The sequence below is a fragment of the Mobula hypostoma genome, chromosome 6 (genome assembly GCF_963921235.1).
Source record: "Mobula hypostoma chromosome 6, sMobHyp1.1, whole genome shotgun sequence".
NCBI classification, from domain to species: Eukaryota; Metazoa; Chordata; class Chondrichthyes; order Myliobatiformes; family Myliobatidae; genus Mobula; species Mobula hypostoma.
Genome location: NC_086102.1, coordinates 96,149,317 through 96,168,809, shown reverse-complemented (window position 1 = coordinate 96,168,809; position 19,493 = coordinate 96,149,317). Strand labels below are relative to the sequence as shown.

Sequence of the window (19,493 nt, the reverse complement as noted above, 5' to 3'; positions counted from 1 at the left end):
CGTGAAAGGAAGCAGTCCAACTACTGGCCCCTGCAGAACACTAGGCACTGGTAGTCAACCGGAAAAGACCCCTTCATGCCCACTCTTTGCCTCCTGCCAGTCAGCCAATCTATGCTAGTATCTTTCCTGTAATACCATGGGCTCTCAGATACTGGTGAGGTAGTCATGGGGACAAGAAATGGCAGATGAACTTAATAAATTCAGTCTTTACTGTGGAAGACACTAGCAGTGTTTCAGAACTCCGTGAGGGTCAGTGAGCAGGAGTGAGTGCCATTGCGATTACAAAGGAGAAAGCACGAGGCAAACTCAAAGGTCTTAAGTGGATAAGTCACCTGGACTAGATGGACTACATCCCAGTGTCCTGAAAGAGGTTGCTGAAGAGATAATGGATGCATTGGTCATGATCTTTCAAGAATCTCTAGATTTTGGCATGGTTCCAGAGGACTAGGAGATTGCAAATGTCACTCCATTCTTTAAGAAGGGAGGAAGGCAAAAGAAAGTAAATTATAGGCCTAATCTTAGTGGTTGAGAAAGTGTTGGAGTCTGTTATTAAGGGCAAGGTTTTGGGGTACTTGGTGACTAATGATAAATTAAGTCAATGTCAGCATGGTTTCTGTAAAGGGCAATCTTGCCTGACAAATCCATTAGAATTCTTCGAGGAATTCAGCAGTTTGGACAAAGAATATTTGCTTGGATTTTCAGAAGGCATTTGATAAGGTGCCTCACATGAGGATGCTTAACAAGATAAAATTCTATGGTGTTTCAGGAAAGATACTGGCATGGATAGAGGAATCCCTGCAGGCAGAAGGCAGGGAGTGGGAGTAAAGGGACACTTTCTGGTTGGCTGCCGGTGACTAGTGGGGTTCCTCAGCGGTCAGTATTGGGACCGCTACTTTTCACATTATTTGTCAATGATTTAGATAGCGGAATTGATGGCTTTGTGGCAAAGTTTGCGGATGACAGGAAGATAGATGGAGAGGTAGCTAGTGCTGACGAAGCAATGCGATTGCAGTAGGACTTCAACAAATTGGAAGAATGGGCAAAAAAGTTGCAGATGGAATACGGTGTTGGGAAATGTATGATAATGAATTTTGGTAAAAGGAACAATAGTCCGGACTATTATCTAAATGGGGAGAAGATTCAAACATCAGATGTGCTGAGGGACTTAGCATGCAAGACTCCCAGAATGTTAATTCACAATCTGAGTCTGTGGTAAAGAAGGCAAATGCAATGTTGGCATTTATTTCAAGGAGAATAGAATATAAAAACAAAGAGATAATGCTGAGACTTTAAGACACTAGTCAGGCGCACATGGAGTATTGTCAACAGTTTTGGGTCCCTTATCTCAGAAAGGACGTGCTGTCATTGGAGAAAGTCCAGAGGAGGTTCACGAGGATGATTCTGGGAATGAAGGGGTTAACATTTGAGGAGTGTTTGGCAGTTTTGGGCCTGTACTCACTGGAATTTAGAAGAATGCTTGGTGATCTCATTGAAACTTACCAAATGTTGACAGGACTAGATAAGGTGGATGTGGAAAGGGTGTTTCCTCTGGTGGGAGTATCCAGAAATAGAGGGCACAGCCTCAAAAATTGAGGGACGGCTTTTCATAACAGAAGTAAGGAGAATTTTTTTTTAAGCAGAGTGGTGAAACCGTGGAATGCTCTGCTACAGACTGCAGTGGAGGCCAAGTCCGTGGGTACATTCAATGCGGAAATGATAGATTCCTGATTGGTTGGACATCAAGGGATATGGTGAGAGGGCAGGTGTATGGGGTTAAATGGGATCCAGGATCAGCCATGATGGAATGGCAGAGTAGACTTGATGGGCTGAGTGGTTTAATCCTGCTCCTATGTCTTATGGTCTTATCTGTGAACCATATAACAATTACAGCACGGAAACAGGCCATCTGGGCCCTTCTAGTCCGTGCCAAACTCTTACTCTCACCCAGTCCCACCAACCTGCACTCAGTCCATAACCCTCCATTCCTTTCCTGTCCATATATCTATCCAATTTAACTTTAAACGACAACATCGAACCTGCCTCAACCACTTCTGCTGGAAGCTCGTTCCACACAGCTACCACTCTCTGAGTAAAGAAGTTCCCCCTCATGTTACCCCTAAACTTTTGCCCTATAACTCTCAGCTCATGTCCTCTTGTTTGAATCTCCCCCACTCTCAATGGAAAAACCCTATCCACGTCAACTCTATCAATCCCCCCTCATAATTTTAAACACCTCTATCAAGTTCCCGCCTCAACCTTCTATGCTCCAAAGAATAAAGACCTAACTTGTTCAACCTTTCTCTGTAACTTAGGAGATGAAACCCAGGCAACATTTTAGTAAATCTCCTCTGTACTCTCAATTTTATTGAAATCTTTCCTATAATTCGGTGACCAGAACTGTACACAATATGCCAAATTTGGCCTCGCCAATGCCTTATACAATTTCAACATTATATCCCAACTCCTATACTCAATGGTCTGATTAATAAAGGCCAGCATACAAAAAGCTTTCTTCACCACCCTATCCACATGAGATTCTACCTTCAGGGAACTATGCACCATTATTCCTAGATCCCTCTGTCCTACAGCATTCTTCAATGCCCTACCATTTACCATGTATGTCCTATTTTGATTAGTCCTACCAAAATGTAGCACCTCACATTTTTCAGCATTAAACTCCATCTGCCATCTTTCAGCCCACTCTTCTAACTGGTCTAAATCTCTCTGCAAGCTTTGGAAACCTACTTCATTATCCACAACGCCACCTATTTTAGTATCATCTGCATACTTACTAATCCAATTTACCACCCCATCATCCAGATCATTAATATAAGTAAAGGCATCCGTTAGTCTTGCGAGACCATGGATCTGCGCCTGGAAAGTCTTCACTCTCCAGGGCGCAGGCCTGGGCAAGGTTGTATGGAAGATTGGCAGTTGCCCATGCTGCAACTCCACGACACCGATGTTGTCCAAGGGAAGGGCATTAGGACCCATACAGCATTAATGTATATGACAAACAACATCCCTGAGGCACACCACTAGTTCATCCCAGTACAGATCCCTGAGGCACACCACCAGTCACCGGCCTCCAATCTGACAGACAGTTATCCACCACACTCTTCGGCGTCTCCCATCCAGCCACTGCTGCATCCATTTTACTACTTCGATATTAGTATTGTCATGTGTACACCACATCATGCCTGAAGCCAGGGAATGTGGAGCGTAGCCTTTTACTGTCCAGTTCATTATCGAAAATGTATAAGTAATGTCTAATATAACATCGGTCAATTGAAAAAGCATTAGCTTTAGTGGGATGGGAACAGTTCAGGCTGGGGTCAGTTGTAATCAAAGCTCAGTGGGAAAAGTTGAAACTGAGCAGTGCAAGGGAGAATTTGAAAGTAGAGAATTTTCAGCTTCTGTCCAGGTACAATCAAGAGGGAGAAGATAGGGGTAATCATGTTGTGGTTATATTTGATGTAGAATGAGGGGGGTTCTCATTGAAATCAGCGAACATTGAAAGGCCCAGATAGACTAGGAGCACATATGACGGTAGTGTTTGAGAGGTACAGCAATATGCAGGGAATAAGGAAATATGGATCATAGCTTGGCACAGCCATCGTGGGCATAGGGCCTGGTCCTGTGCTGTACTGTTCTATGTGAGCTTGATATGTGGCGCAGATAGAGTGTGCTGATGGGCCTGTTTCCATGCTGTCCAATTCTGACTATAAAACTAGAGCCCCTAGAATGACAGAGGAAGAGAGAAATACCATGGAGAAAGCAAGTCTTGCAGTGATAATAGAGTGAGAGAAGGGTGCATTGCACCAAGTTCAGCTGAGAGGCAAGAAAAAGAAATACCACAGCAGACATCCCACCCTGCCAAAACTCATTTCAGGGAGGTAGCACCATCAATTTGCGGGAGACTTCCGGGAGAGGTGGGATGTCTGCAGTAGAGTAGCTCCTTAGCAGCTAGCCAGCTAGTTTAAATAACGTTAGCTATGCTAATGAACGAATGACACCTGTTAAACTCACCTCAACATGTCTTTTACATTATAACCCACCATAAGCAATAGAAAAGTCACTGTTGTAAACAGCGCAGCGAGCAACACTGTCATTATTTTGACCCCTATTAGGCAGGGGTACACTTCAGTGTAGTCCGGGGTGACGTACGTTTTATATTTTCTTTTTTTTTGGAACACTCTGCCATGGCACGCTCTCGCTCGTGCTCTCTCTCTCTCTCGTGGTCGCTCGCGCGCTCTCTTGCTTGCTTTCTCTCTCGCTCTCTCGCTTTCTCGCGCTCACTTGCTTGCTGTCGCGCTCTCTCGCTTGCTTGCTCTCGCGCTCTCTCGCTTTCTCTCTCGCGCTCTCGCTTGCTTGCGCTCTCTCTTGCTTCCTCGCACGCTCTCGCTTGCTTGCTGTCTCGTGCCCGCTCTCGCTGTCTCGCGCCCTCTCTCGATTGCTGTCTCTCGTGCTCTCTTGCTTGCTTTCTCTCGCTCGCTCGCTCTCAAAAAAAATTGATTTCCGTGATATTGCATATAATTTGCGGGCATCAGGGAGCCACTATTCATATGCGGGAGACTCCTGGAACTTCCGGGAGAGGTGGGATGTCTGCCATAGATAAGGAGTACTTGAGGAGAGATTGGCTGCAAAATGAAAACAGAGATCCAAGAGTATTCTGCAGCATCATCAGGAGAGTGGTAGAGTCAATTAGAGATTAGATCGATTTATGGGGCAGAGGGCATGGCACCAAGGAAGGTGGTGCTGGAGTCGCAAAGGAAGATCAAGTGCTGGGGATGTTTGAATGGAATTTGCACAGACCCCCAACTATAATCTTCCAAACATTTGCAGATCTCACACTAGTAACTGAGAACTGGGAAATTGTTCTTGAAGCCAGCAATGATAGGCCATTCAGTTTAGGCTAAATCTGGAAAATTATTGAAATATAAAACAGGCACTGAATTGGTATTACCCTGGACAAATGTGGATTGATTAGGGAAAGCCAGCATTGACTTGTTGCTTAGAAAGATGAAAAAAAATCTGATGAGGTTTTGCAGGAGATCAATACAGGGAGCATTTTGTATATTAAACTCCAACGGGCCTCAAATTGGCTTGTTATTGATGGGCCGAATAGCCTACTTCTGCTCCTATATCTTATAGAATCCTGTGTACTAGAAGAGACTGCAGCAGAAATTGGCCAAGCTTGGGAAACAGTAGTGAAAGGTTGTTTATCAGACAGGAGGGAAGTATTCAGTAGAATTCCTTGAGGTTTGGTCTGAGCACACTGTTGTGTTCGTAGATGTTAATGTAGACAGCACAATTTTCAGGTTTGCAAATGGTACAAAACCTGGGAAGGTACTGAGGAGGACATTGAAAGACCAGGAGCTATTGTCAGACTGCTAGAATGGATGGGCAGCTGGCAGTGTAGCACAGAAAGTGGGACACTTTATTTTGGAAAACTGATAAACTGGAAGCTCAAGGAGTAGCGGGACAGAGGGGTGCATGTGCTTGCAGGGGAAGGACAGCTTGAGAAAGTTGTTTAAAAAAAAGTTTATTACATTCCGGGACTGAGAAATATAGACAATAAAGCAACAGGCCTTTCAGCGATGATGTCTGTGCCAAACATGATGCCAAATTTAACTAAATCTCTTCCTGCACACAATCTATATCCATCCATCTATATATATCTTCACATGCCTATTGAACAGCCTCTTAAACACCACTATCGAATCTGTTTCCATCACTCCCTTTGTAGTCATCTAGGACTCTGTAAAACAAAAACTTGCCCCAAAGATGACCTTTAAATTTTCCCCCTCTCACCTTAAATGCATATCCTCTAGTATTTGACAATTTTAACCTGTGAAAAAGATTCTGACTGTCTCGTGTGCCTAGTACAAGAGGAAGGAAGTTACGATGAACTTTTATAAAATATTGATTTGTTGGGGTATAGTGTCCAATCCCTGTAGGAGAGATATGAAGGATTGAAAGAGGGTGCAGAAGAGATTTACTAAATGATGAGGGACTTTAGTTGCATAGAGAGATTGGGCAAGCTGGCACTGTTTTCACTGGTACCAAGAAAATTGTGAAGGATAGAGGATTTTAAAATCATGAAGGGTCCAGAGAGAGTAAATAGAGAAACTATTCCTATTAGTTAAAAGGTAGCAGGTTAAAAACAACCAAAGCGGGCTGAGGAAAAGCTTTATGCACAGCAACTGGTTAGGATCTGGCATGCAGTATCTGGGGCAATACTGCCAGCTCTTCCAGACGTACAGAGTTTGCAGGGCTCTGAGTAGAGAGTGGGGTTAGATAGATTGCTCTTGCAGATATCGGTCTGTATTGGTTTATTATTATTATCATATCTGCCGAGGTATAGTGGGAAAACTTTGCCTACATGCCATCTAGACAGATCATAGGTACATCAGGGGTAGGATGAAGAATATAGTGTTGCCTTTGCTGTATAGTGCTGTGCAGGTAGACATAAGAATTGTAGTTCAGGTGCTATCAGATCTATCATTGATACCAGGGTACAGAGAAAAACTATTTTGCAAGCTATCCATTCAAATCATTTTACAACAGCATTTTGAGGGAAAAGAATAACAGAGTGCAGAATATAGTGTTGCAGATATAGAGGGTGCAGAGAAGGAAGACAATAAGACGCAAGACCATTGAGGCCAATTTTGAGGTCAAGAATCTATCTTATTGTACTAGGGGATTGTTCAATGGTCTTGTAGAAGCTGCTTGGGTCCAATGGTACTTGCTTTCAAGGCTTTTGTATCTTTTGCCCATTAGGAAAGGGGAGAAGAGAAAATATCTGGAATAAGTGGAGTGTTTGATGATGTTGGTTACCTTACTGAGGCAGCGAGAAGTGGCAACATATTCCAGAGAGGGGAGGTTGGTTTCTGTGATATCCGTAACTCACAGAAAATCAGTCCTGATGAAGGGTCTCGGCCCTGTTACGTACCCCGTAACTGGGTTGCCAAACCAGCAGAAATGGATCACTCAGTTGGAGTCTGGAGTACTAGAACTAAGAAAGTTTTATTAAAGAAGCAAGCAACACAGTAATCGAAAGGATAATAAATGCAACAGTTCAGCGATGATAAACACACATGTGCACAGAATTAAGGTAACAGCATCAATCAAGCTCTATCGTTGTCTAGGGGTAAATGACCAAATTTCAAAGTGACTCAAAGTTCAGTCCAGTTTAGTAGTTCAGTTCGCAGTAATCGTTGCCATGGCGATGGACAACATCTGGGGAGAGAGAGAGAGAACAGGAACAACTGATCATTCAGACACGGCTTCACTCACAGACCGGCGATATGGCTCACAGGCAGCTTTTGGGCGGGTCCTTGGTGATGTCACCTGAGGTCACCGACTGTGACCCCTCCTCCTGATGCGGTCGATCCTCTGCAGTGAACCCGGCACCCAGGCAAGGGCGGACACACACCGGGTTCCCGCTGATCGTACCTTTCCACCCTGGCCGTTGTCTGGTACTTTCCACCGACTCGTGAGAGGCGTACCGCTTCCAGGGTCTCGTTACCTCGGGTGGCGTGTGTGTCCTGCCTTAGCGAACCTGTCCCTTTTTATCCCCCTGCTGGGGTATCGCCTGTCCATCACTTCAAACAGTTCAGGGTTCAAAGGGGAAGCCGCTCCAGACAGTTCTCTCTCCCCCATCCCTTCATTACACATCTCCAGACGCTGCTCCATTGTTCCTTATCTCTCCTTCCCCTGAGGGCAGGTGGCAGACCACTTGCTGATGTCACTGATGCTAACCCAGGCCAGCAAACATCTTAATTTTATGTGTATTCTCGTCACAGCCCAAAATGTCAACAGTTCATTTCACTCCATAGCCACTGCCTAACCTGCTGAGGTGTCATTCCAGATTCCCAGCATCAAGTTTCTCGTCTCCACAATTCTCTGCAGTTTCTTGTGGTTTTGAGTAGAGCATTTACCGTACCAAGCCCTACTGCATCTGGATGGGATGGCGATTGATAAAAATGGGCATTTTAAAACAATTGTTGGATGTGGCCGTTGTTCAGAATGTTTGCATTCGTTGCCCATCTCATGAGGTACTGAGGTGTTAAAGGGTCAATCACATCAGTGGATCTTAAGGTGCACATCGATTAGACTTGGTAGAGATAGCAGGACTTGACTTAAATGTCTTTTTATGTATGGTTTCTTATTCTGAGGCACTTTTCCTGAATGAATATCTGATTTTCTTTTTGAGTTTAAACTCCCTGCTGCCCAGTTACTGTGTTTCAAACTGATGTTTCTGGAACAATCTGGAGCCTTCCCATAACTTAAGCTGTGTGCACACTGTCCAGCATTTATTAATTGACCATGTTAAGGTCAATCTATTGAAATAGATGATTTTTTAATGTAGCCATTCTAATTAACATCCTGATATTTTCAGAACCCAGTCACGGGACTGTTGCCAGCGAGTGTGGATCAGAAGGATGCCTGGGTGAGAGACAACGTGTACAGCATTCTGGCTATCTGGGGCCTGGGATTAGCCTACCGCAAGAATGCTGACCGAGATGAAGATAAGGCCAAAGCTTATGAACTCGAGCAGGTCAGTTGTGGCGAGAAAGGAAATATTAATGAAAGAAGCTGGAAATGACATCTTGCTACATCATTCATTTCCTCTCCAAACCTCATGCCAATAGATTCATGCCTTCAGGTAGCATGGTTTTAATGAATGCCTTTCATAGCAAATACAATTCCTATAAAAAGTATTCACCCCTCCATGGAAATTTTCACATTTTATTGTTTTGCAACATTGAATCAGTGTATTTAATTTGGCTTTTTTGAAACTGATCGACAGAAAAGATTCATGTAAAAGTGAAAACAAATTTCTACAAATTGGTGTAAATTTATTACAATTATTAAACATAGTAGATTGCATAATTATTCACCCCCTTCAAGTCTGTATTTAGTAGATGCACCGTTGGCAGCAATTACAGCCTTGTCTGTGTGGATAGGTCTCAATCAGCTTTTCACATCTGGACTGCAATTTTTCCCCATTCTTCTTTACAAAACTGCTCAAGCTCTGTCAGATTACATGGGGGTCATGACTGAACAGTCCTTTTCAAGTCCAGCCACAAATCCTCAATTGGATTGAAGTCTGGACTCTGACTTGGCCACTCTAGGACATTAACTGTTGTTTTTAAGCCATTCCTGTCTAGCTTTAGCTTTATGTTTAGGGTCATTGTCTTGCTGGAAGTCACTCCAAGTCACAGTTCTCTAGCAGACTGCACCAGGTTTTCCTCCAGGAATTCCCTGTATTTTGCTTCATTTTACCCTCTACCATCATAAGCCTGCCAGGGTCTGCAGCAATGAAGAATCACCACAGCATGATGCAGCCTCCACCATGCTTCACAGTCAGGGTGGTGTGTTTTTGATGATGTGCAGTGTTTAGTCAGATGGCCAAAGCTCAGTTTTAGTTTCATCAAACCATAGAACCTTCTGGCAAACCAAAGCCAAGATTTCACATGAGAATATTTCAACAGTGGCTTTCTCTTTGCCTCTCTCCCATAAAGCTGCAACAGGTGAAACACCCAGGCAACAGTCGTTGTACGTGCAGCCATTTCAACACTGAAGTTTGTAACTCCTCCAGAGCTGTCATAGGTCTCTTGGTGGCCTCCCTCACTAGTCCCCTTCTTGCACGGTCACTCAGTTTTTGAGGACGGCCTGCTCAAGACAGATTTATAACTGTGCCATATTCTTTCCATTTTTTGATGATTGAATTAACTGTACTCCAAGGGATATTCAGTGACTTGGAAATGTTCTTGTATCCATCTCCTGACTTGTGGTATGTGTGCACAGTTGCTTGGTGCTCTTTTGACTCCATGGTGTAGTTTTTGCCAGGACACTGACTCTCCAGCAGTTGGACCTTCCAGATCCAGGTGTATTTTTACTACAATCAATTGAAACACCTTGACTGTACCCAGGCGATCTCCATGTAACTAATTATGTGACTTCTAAAACCAATTGGCTGCACCAGTGATCATTTGGTGTGTTATATTAAAGGAGTGAATACTATGCAATCAATTTTGTTTTATTTGTAATTAATTTTGATCACTTTGTAGAGATCTGTTTTCACTTTTTCTGTTGATCAGTGTCAAAAAAAAAGACAAATTAAATCCACTGTGATTCAATGTTGTAAAACACCAAAACATGAAAACTTCGAAATACTTTGTAATCAGCTGTATAACTCCAGGTGTTGATTCATGACCTGAGCTCACCTGCTTTTCCTATGAAACTTCTTGCATTGAAGTACATTGTTAATGTAGGAAGTAAACAACTCAAATTTTAGACCCTTGGTTACATTTATTGCACTTATGAACATTATTTAGAATCAGAGTCAGGTTTATTGTCACTGAAATTTATTTTGTGGCAGCAGCACAGTGCAGGCATAACAGATTACTGTTAGCTACAATGAAGGTAAATAGTGTGAAGGAGGAACAGTTCATTGAGCATCCAGAAATCTGATGGCAGAAGTTGTTCTTCAAGTATTGGGTGTCTTCAGGCTCCTGTACCTCCTCCCTGATTGAGCAATGAGAAGAGAGCATGCCCTGGATGGTGAGGACCCTTGATGAGATGCCGCCTTCTCATTTTTGCCAGAAAAAACATTCAGATTTTTTTGTATCAGTTTTGGAGGATTGGTTGTCCAATTAAAATTCATTCATTTGCTCTGCAATTTAAAGCTATTTCTTGCCATTATATAGAAGAATGGATGACCAATCCAGAGTGAAATGATGTTAGGAAGGCTTCTCCAGGAATTGTGGGAAAGGTTGCATCTTCATTTGGGTGAATTATTTTGAATAAATGGTGAGTTTACCACTCCTGGCTAGTATTCCTGTCCTTCAACATCACTGACAGAGATTGTCCAGTCACTACCTCATCCCCACTGGGGCTTTGTTTCCTCCCACAGTCCAGAGACATGCCTGTTGGTAGGTTAATTGGTTATTGTAAATTGTCCTGTGATTAGGTTGCTTTGAACATCTCAAGAGGAATCCTCAGGGTCGGCAGGCTCACTGATTGGCTCTATTTCACCAGTTGGTTCTGGCCAGTGCTGTATTGTTGCTTGACCTGTTTTCCATAGATCTGTAGAGAAAGTTGAGAGGGTGTACTTACCTACTGTTACATTGCATGGACTCATTCCATGCCACGAGTCGGGGGAACTGGTGGGCACCCTGGTTGCTAATTTATGCATCCCCAATAATGTCTGTTAGGTTGATAAGGTGGGATGAGATTGCCGAGTTTCAGGCACATTGTGACAACAAATGCTCACTACCTGCAGAGCTATAGTTCTTCCTATGATCCAGTGCCTTATCCTTTTTTGGAAGTGCCTGCTCTGCTCACAGTCGGTCAGGTCTTATGCCTCAAGTTAGAATGCTGCTTACTGCACCCCTGCCAATGCTCCCCGACGACTTTTGTTTCCCCTAATGCCCCTTTAGGGCATATAACTATCCCTGTTGGTAATCACTACTGAAAAGTCATAGAATCAAAGTTAAAGGTTAATGTTCATTCAATATAGACAAACTAAAGTGTTGGACAAGGTGCAATACACAACAGCACATACGGTCATGATAGCAGAAAAGAGTCACAAAAACTACAGCCCAAGTGGTGCGGCCTGTAGACAGACAGTACATGGGATGTTGTCCTGTTCTAGCTTGTTCTTCCACTAAGCAAGTACCAGTTTGGAGTGCTGATTGAACAGTGGAGGGCCAGACCCCACCCTAGTACGGATTCCAGCGCACCCAGAGCTCTCCTCTCCTGGACCAGCTGCAACAGATGACCTCATGGCAGATGGGCCAAGACTGCATCACAGCCACTCCCCCTCCATCATTCTCCCCAGGAAGCTGAACTTGCATTACCAATGCCTAACAAGGTCCTGTGATCACATGAAAAATGTCCAAGATGATCACTCCCTCCTTTTGTTGGAAAGTGCACTCCCTCGCAACGGTACACCACCAGCCCAGGTGACAACACAAATCCAGCTCCATTTCTATTGAGTAACTCACTGACGGTGTAGATCTGCTGTATTTGATGTTCTTGATGTCCAGCAGTGTCTTGCAATCAGAAGGAGATAAAGGATGAATGATTACATTTGCTTGGACCCAGAGTGGTCACTACATCAGAGCGTGCCGCCATCTTTTCATGCTTTGTGCTAACATGCCCTTAAGCTAAACCTGCCCATGCTGTCTGTGTAGCCCAGTGATAATGGCACATCTACCCAAGCATCCTAACATCTACCCATGATGGCTTTAAAATTTTGTAATGCTCTTGCCTCAACCATCACTTCTGTCAACTCATTCCAAATGCAAATCACCCTTGGTATGAAGAAACTGCCCCAGATGTCCCTTTTAAATCTCTTGCCTGAGATAAAGCCATGTCCTATTGTTGTTACGCAACATACAAAATGCTGGAGGAACTCAGCAGGCCAGGCAACATCTAGGAAAAGAATACAGTCAACATTACAGGCCAAAACCCTTTGGCAGGACTGACAAAGGGTTTCAGCCGGAAATGTCAATTGTACTCTTTTCCATAGATGCTGTCTGGCCTGCTGAGTTCCTCCAGCATTGTGTGTGTTACTCGGATTTCCAACATCTTGTTTCCTTTTGTTGTTAGTACAGTTTTCCCAGGGAAAAAGACTAAGCACTTTCACTCTTTATGCCCCTCATGATCTTGTATCTGAACAGGTCACCCCTCAAGCTCCTACAATTGCTTGCTGTTCTTGCATATAAACTTTATAACTCAAAAACTCAACTCCCTTTATAGCAGGGGTTCCCAACCTTGCTTTGTGACATGGACTCCTACCATTAACTGAGGGGCCTGTGGACACCAGGTTGGAAACCCCTGTTCTACAGCCTCACTCCTTCTCTTGAAGAAAGATATAGTGTGCCATTGAGACCGATCATTCCATACACAAGAGCTGGAGATGGTTCAGAAGGAAAGCAATAAGAGAATGAGGAATATAGATTTACTGTTACAGAGAGTGCAGTGCAGGCTGACAAATAAATTGCAAAGACAACAATGAGGTAGACCGAGAGATCAAGAGTTCATTTTCATCATACAAGAACTTTGTTCCGGTTTATTACAACAGTAAGACAGAAGCTGTTCAAGCTTTTTACCTTCTGCCTAATGGGAGGGAGATGAGATGAGAGAATGACTCTCCGTTAGAATGCTGTCCCCTCCAAGGCTGCACGAAGTGTGGGCAGACCTCTTTGGTGCCAGTTCTGTCAGTACCTTGACAAGGGCTCAAACAGCAATGAGAGTCCCTGGTACTCATTAAACGATAAACTCAGCCATCCTAAGGGGGCTCTGTTGCTCTTCCAGTACATGCCATTGTGATACAGTAAAATGCAGCTTTGGTTTAGTGTCTTGTCTGAAAGGAGGCTTCTACAATAACACAACATTCCCATCATCAGCCTAGTTTAAACTCATGATCTTCAAGCTGCAGGGATGGGATTGCTGCTAACGACTACACCTCTAACTTTGCTACTTCTGTGGTAAGGGTACTTAGAATGAAGGGGTCTACCAAAGAAGCAACATCATCCCGTGGTTCAAATGCACTAGGGTCATAAATACAGCAGAGTTTGTCACTGAAAGAAACAAGGTCTTTGAATCTGTTCTGAGAAGCAAGTCAGAAATAATATACTGGCAGGAGAGCAAGGATAAATTTAGTGGAAGTGATAGTGCAAGCATGTCACTTATGGACAAAGTGTCCACATTTCATTTAAAAATTTGCTCTCCAAGGGCTTCTGGTACTCATTGTCAGTGCTCTTTCCTATTGCATCCAAGTATCACTCCCACTCGATTGTTTTGTTCAGCCACTGGGTGTGGATTAAAACAAGAATACTCTTGGTATCATTGACATGGGAGTGTTGTTGAGTGGTCATCAGGAATTGGAACAAGTCTCCCCACTTTATTAGAATGTAGCCCCCCGGCCAGCCTCAGGGTCGCTCGGCTCACTGTCGTCTAGGGAAACAGCCCTCGGCCCCGCCAAACTGGGTAATCAGTTTGTGTGGATGCTGTGTGATGTACCCCGCCCAAATAACAGACAATACACCAGATACGATTAAATGATTTACAGTTTATAGATATTACTGGAACTATATAATTAATAGAGAATAAAATATAAAAGGAAAATAAAAGGCGCCACACTCATCAAAGTTCAATCTCTTTGTGCACAAACAGTTGGGGCTCAGGACCCTTCTTCATCCTGCGACCCCTTGGACCACCTCGACCGGCCGCCTGGGACCAACAACGGTGGTCGACCAGACGCTCCACACGAGTCCGGCTCCGTCTCCTCTCCTCGCCGAACTTTAACTTCCCTAATATTGATTGGCACCTGATTAGTTCCAAGTGTTTAGATGGGGCAGAGTTTGTTAAGCGTGTCCAGGACGGATTCCTGTCACAGTATGTGGACAGGCCGACCGGGGGAATGCCATACTAGATCTAGTACTGGTAATGAACCGGGTCAGGTCACAGATCTCTCAGTGGGTGAGCATCTGGGGGACAGTGACCACCGCTCCCTGGCCTTTATAATTATCATGGAAAAGGATAGAATCAAAGAGGACAGGAAAACCTTTAATTGGGGAAAGGCAAATTATGAGGCTATAAGGCTAGAACTTGCGGGTGTGAATTGGGATGATGTTTTTGCAGGGAAATGTACTATGGACATGTGGTTGATGTTTAGAGATCTCTTGTGGGATGTCAGGGATAAATTTGTCCCAGTGAGGAAGATAAAGAATGGTAGGGTGAAGGAACCATGGGTGACAAGTGAGGTGGAAAATCTCGTCTGGTGGAAGAAGGCAGCATACATGAGGTTTAGGAAGCAAGGATCAGATGGGTCTATTGAGGAATATAGGGAAGCAAGAAAGGAGCTTAAGAAGGGGCTGAGAAGAGCAAGAAGGGGGCACGAGAAGGCCTTGGCAAATAGGGTAAAGGAAAACCCCAAGGCATTCTTCAATTATGTGAAGAAAAAAAGGATGACAGGAGTGAAGGTAGGACCGATTAGAGATAAAGGTGGGAAGATGTGCCTGGAGGCTGTGGAAGTGAGCGAGGTCCTCAAAGAATACTTCTCTTCGGTATTCACCAATGAGAGGGAACTTGATGATGGTGAGGACAATATGAGTGAGGTTGATGTTCTGGAGCATGTTGATATTAAGGGAGAGGAGGTGTTGGAGTTGTTAAAATACATTAGAACGGGTAAGTCCCCGGGGCCTGACGGAATATTCCCCAGGCTGCTCCATGAGGTGAGAGAAGAGATTGCTGAGCCTCTGGCTAGGATCTTTATGTCCTCGTTGTTCATGGGAATGGTACCGGAGGATTGGAGGGAGGCGAATGTTGTTCCCTTGTTCAAAAAAGGTAGTAAGGATAGTCCGGGTAATTATAGACCAGTGAGTCTTACGTCTGTGATGGGAAAGCTGTTGGAAAAGATTCTTAGAGATAGGATCTCTGGGCATTTAGAGAATCATGGTCTGATCAGGGACAGTCAGCATGGCTTTGTGAAGGGCAGATCGTGTCTAACAAGCCTGATAGAGTTCTTTGAGGAGGTGACCAGGCATATAGATGAGGGTAGTGCAATGGATGTGATCTATATGGATTTTAGTAAGGCATTTGACAAGGTTCCACATGGTAGACTTATTCAGAAAGTTAGAAGGCATGGGATCCAGGGAAATTTGGCCAGGTGGATTCAGAATTGGCTTGCCTGCAGAAGGCAGAGGGTGGTGGTGGAGGGAGTACATTGAGACTGGAGGATTGTGACTAGTGGTGTCCCACAAGGATCTGTTCTGGGACCTCTACTTTTCATGATTTTTATTAACGACCTGGATGTAGGGGTAGAAGGGTGGGTTAGCAAGTTTGCAGACGACACAAAGGTTGGTGGTGTTGTAGATAGTGTAGAGGATTGTCAAAGATTGCAGAGAGACATTGATAGGATGCAGAAGTGGGCTGAGAAGTGGCAGATGGAGTTCAACCCGGAGAAGTGTGAGGTGGTACACTTTGAAAGGACAAACTCCAAGGCAGAGTACAAAGTAAATGGCAGGATACTTGGTAGTGTGGAGGAGCAGAGGGATCTGGGGGTATATGTCCACATATCCCTGAAAGTTGCCTCACAGGTGGATAGGGTAGTTAAGAAAGCTTATGGGGTGTTAGCTCTCATAAGTCGAGAGTCGCGATGTAATGATGCAGCTCTATAAAACTCTGGTTAGGCCACACTTGGAGTACTGTGTCCAGTTCTGGTCACCTCACTATAGGAAGGATGTGGAAGCATTGGAAAAGGTACAGAGGAGATTTACCAGGATGCTGCCTGGTTTAGAGAGTATGGATTACGAACAGAGGTTAAGGGAGCTGGGGCTTTACTCTTTGGAGAGAAGGAGGATGAAAGGAGACATGACAGAGGTGTACAAGATAATAAGAGGAATAAATAGAGTGGATAGCCAGCACCTCTTCTCCAGGGCACCACTGCTCAATACAAGAGAACATGGCTTTTAAGGTAAGGGGTGGGAAGTTCAAGGGGGATATTAGAGGAAGGTTTTTCACTCAGAGAGTGGTTGGTGTGTGGAATGCACTGCCTGAGTCAGTAGTGGAGGCAGATACACTAGTGAAGTTTAAGAGACTACTAGACAGGTATATGGAGGAATCTAAGGTGGGAGGGGTTTATATGGGAGGCAGGGTTTGAGGGTCGGCACAACATTGTGGGCCAAAGGGCCTGTACTGTGCTGTACTATTCTATGTTCTATGTTCTATGAATGCCCCGCTCGGGTCTGACCTCGTTAGTGGACTCACAGCACCTGGTCCATCCTCTGTCTCCCTCTCCCACCTTCTGCACCAAAACCTCGCGCATACAATATCTTACAGACACACCAAAAGCATAACAACTATCCCAATTGGTTTGTAACATCATCTTATCAGTAACGTGATCCAAACAAACTGCTAGCAGGAGGACTTTCTCAGCAGTTAACATAACAAAGAAGCCCTTTCAATTATAACATAACATAACAAAGAAGCCATTTTAATTAGACTACGCAGTGGCATAAAAAAAAAGAAACCGCTTACAAGAAGATGCTGAAACCAATGAAATATCACCAAGTTTTCTCCTTGTATTGTAGCCACATTGGTATATTAGAGAACAAGGCTCAGAAATTGTTATTTGCAGAACAGTTAGCTTCTATTGTAAAGATAGTTTTAAAATAATCTAATGTTAAAGAAGTAGTTTTCAGAGGAGTGCCTCTCCACCCTCCCCCCAAAGTTCCTCATGGCACCTCGCTATTCACCTACCTGTGCTCTATGACTGAGAAACCACTATCTGTTATACGTACGAGTATTTCCTGATGTCACTCGATGGGCCAAGACAATGCTTCCTGTTAGTATTTCCACTAGGATGCTGCCAGGGCTTAAAGGGTTATCTGTGGTTTAGACCCTTTTATTTCAGGTTCTTTTATTGACGTTAAAATATTTAGATGGACTGGTGGTTCATCTAATTCACCGGCAAGCCATGTGTGTGAAGATCTGAACCGATTATTTGTTTCCACAGAGTGTTGTGAAGTTAATGAGGGGGCTCCTCCAATGCATGATAAGACAGGTATGTTGCTTGTATTAATCTGTTTGTTTCATCAATTGATAACACCATATCATACTGATTAATTCAACAATTCCTGATTAATTAGTGCAGAGCAAGTATACATTAATTGTGGAATTTCCATTACTGCAGGGATTCTGATTTCCTCCTGATCTTTTACAACTTTAATTTCTGCAATTTCCTTCAAACATTGCTGGTAAAAATAATTCTAGTTCAATTATGTTGAAAAACTTCCTATCAATGGAAGTGCATTGTACCTTTGGAGATGAGGATGCATCTTCGGAGTTGGGGATGGAAAGGAATGTAAAGTGAGAGGTCTGAGACATTTAATATGCAAGTTATCACAGGCTTCACTGAGGACCAATGGTAAATTAAGTCAGGGAATGAGACATTAATATAACACACCTCCCAAATATGCTCAGAGAGCAGCTGCTTTCTCCCAGGAAGCACTAGAGGGAGGTGTTCAGGGAAGCTGGCTCACTAAGTTGTGGGAGCCAGGAGTCAAGTACCGAAGCATTAAGTTAGACGCAGGCAGGTGCAGAAAGAGGAACAGATAAAACTCTCTGCAATTTTAAGTTGCTGAAGTTGTTTTTGGACCAAGTGTAGCATATAAATATAGTGTGAGGGTATAGGTATTTCATGTTAAAGCTCTCCTGGGTCATTTCCCCCACAGTAAAGATAAATGCATTTATTAACAACTATAGTACTGAAAAGGAAGCTGAAATCCGATATTGGATTGTGATTTCTGCATTAAATGCATTGTACTTTAAACCCATTAGTGCTAGACAATCTAGGAATTGTTTGTTACGAGACAATCATATAGTTGGCCTGTTATCCTCCCCATTCTCACACAAACCTGTCTATTGTCAGCCTCCTCTACTGACAGGGTGAGACCAGACAAAACTAGAGGAACAGCAACTTTTATTCTACAAGATTGCCAGCAGGTTGCAAGAGTGGGCTCCCTCACCTCCAACCCTCTGACTGTCAGTACAGGAGCCCCTCAGGGCTGCATACTGAGTCTCCTCCTTTACTCCCTGTATACCCATGACTGTATCGTCACCCACAGCTCCAATCTGCTAATTAAATTTGCCAATGACACTACATTGATTGGCCTTATCTCAAACAATAACGAGGTGGCCTATAGGGAAGAAGTCATCTCTCTGACAGTGATGTCAAGAAAACAACCTCTCCCTCAATGTTGCAAAAACAAAGGAGCTGGTTGTGGATTACAGGAGAAACGGAGACAGGCTAACCCCTATTGACATCAATGGGTCTGGGGTTGAGAGGGTGAACAGCTTCAAGTTCCTCGGCATCCACATCACCGAGGACCTCACGTGGTCTGTGTACACCAGCTATGTAGTGAAAAAGGCACAACAGTGCCTCTTTCACTTCAGAAGGTTGAGGAAGTTTGGTATGGGCCCCCAAATCCCAAGAACTTTCTACAGGGGCACAATTGAGAGCATCCTGACTGGCTGCATCACTCACAAAAAATGCTGGTGAACGCAGCAGGCTAGGCAGCATCTATAGGAAGAGGTACAGTCGACGTTTCGGGCTGAGACCCTGATGCTGCCTAGCCTGCTACGTTTACCAGCATTTTTTGTGAGTGTTGCTCGAAATTCCAGCATCTGCAGATTTCCTCGTGTTGGCTGCATTTCTGCCTGGTATGCGAACTGTACCTCCCTTAATCTCAGGATTCTGCAGAGGGTGGTGCGGACAGCCCAGCGCATCTGTAGTTGTGAACTTCCTATGATTCAGGACATTTACAAAGACAGGTGTGTGAAAAAGGCCCCTTAGGATCATTGATTGGGATCGCTTGGGTCCCCACAAATTATTCCAGCTGCTACCATCCAGCAAATGGTACCACAACATAAAAGCCAGGACCAACAGGCTCCAGGACAGCTTCTTCCACCAG

General features: G+C 44.0%; 1 protein-coding gene across 5 annotated transcripts in view; it reads left to right on the top strand.

The window, feature by feature from the left end:
• LOC134348223 (phosphorylase b kinase regulatory subunit alpha, liver isoform-like) overlaps positions 1 to 19,493 on the top strand; it is a 180,406-nt gene that overhangs the window by 1,736 nt on the left and 159,177 nt on the right. For all 5 annotated transcript variants that reach the window (XM_063051276.1, XM_063051274.1, XM_063051273.1 and 2 more), the window contains 2 exons: positions 8,405 to 8,563; positions 17,537 to 17,584. In XM_063051276.1, coding sequence (XP_062907346.1) covers positions 8,405 to 8,563; positions 17,537 to 17,584 — 207 coding nt within the window. The remainder of the gene's footprint in view (positions 1 to 8,404; positions 8,564 to 17,536; positions 17,585 to 19,493) is intronic.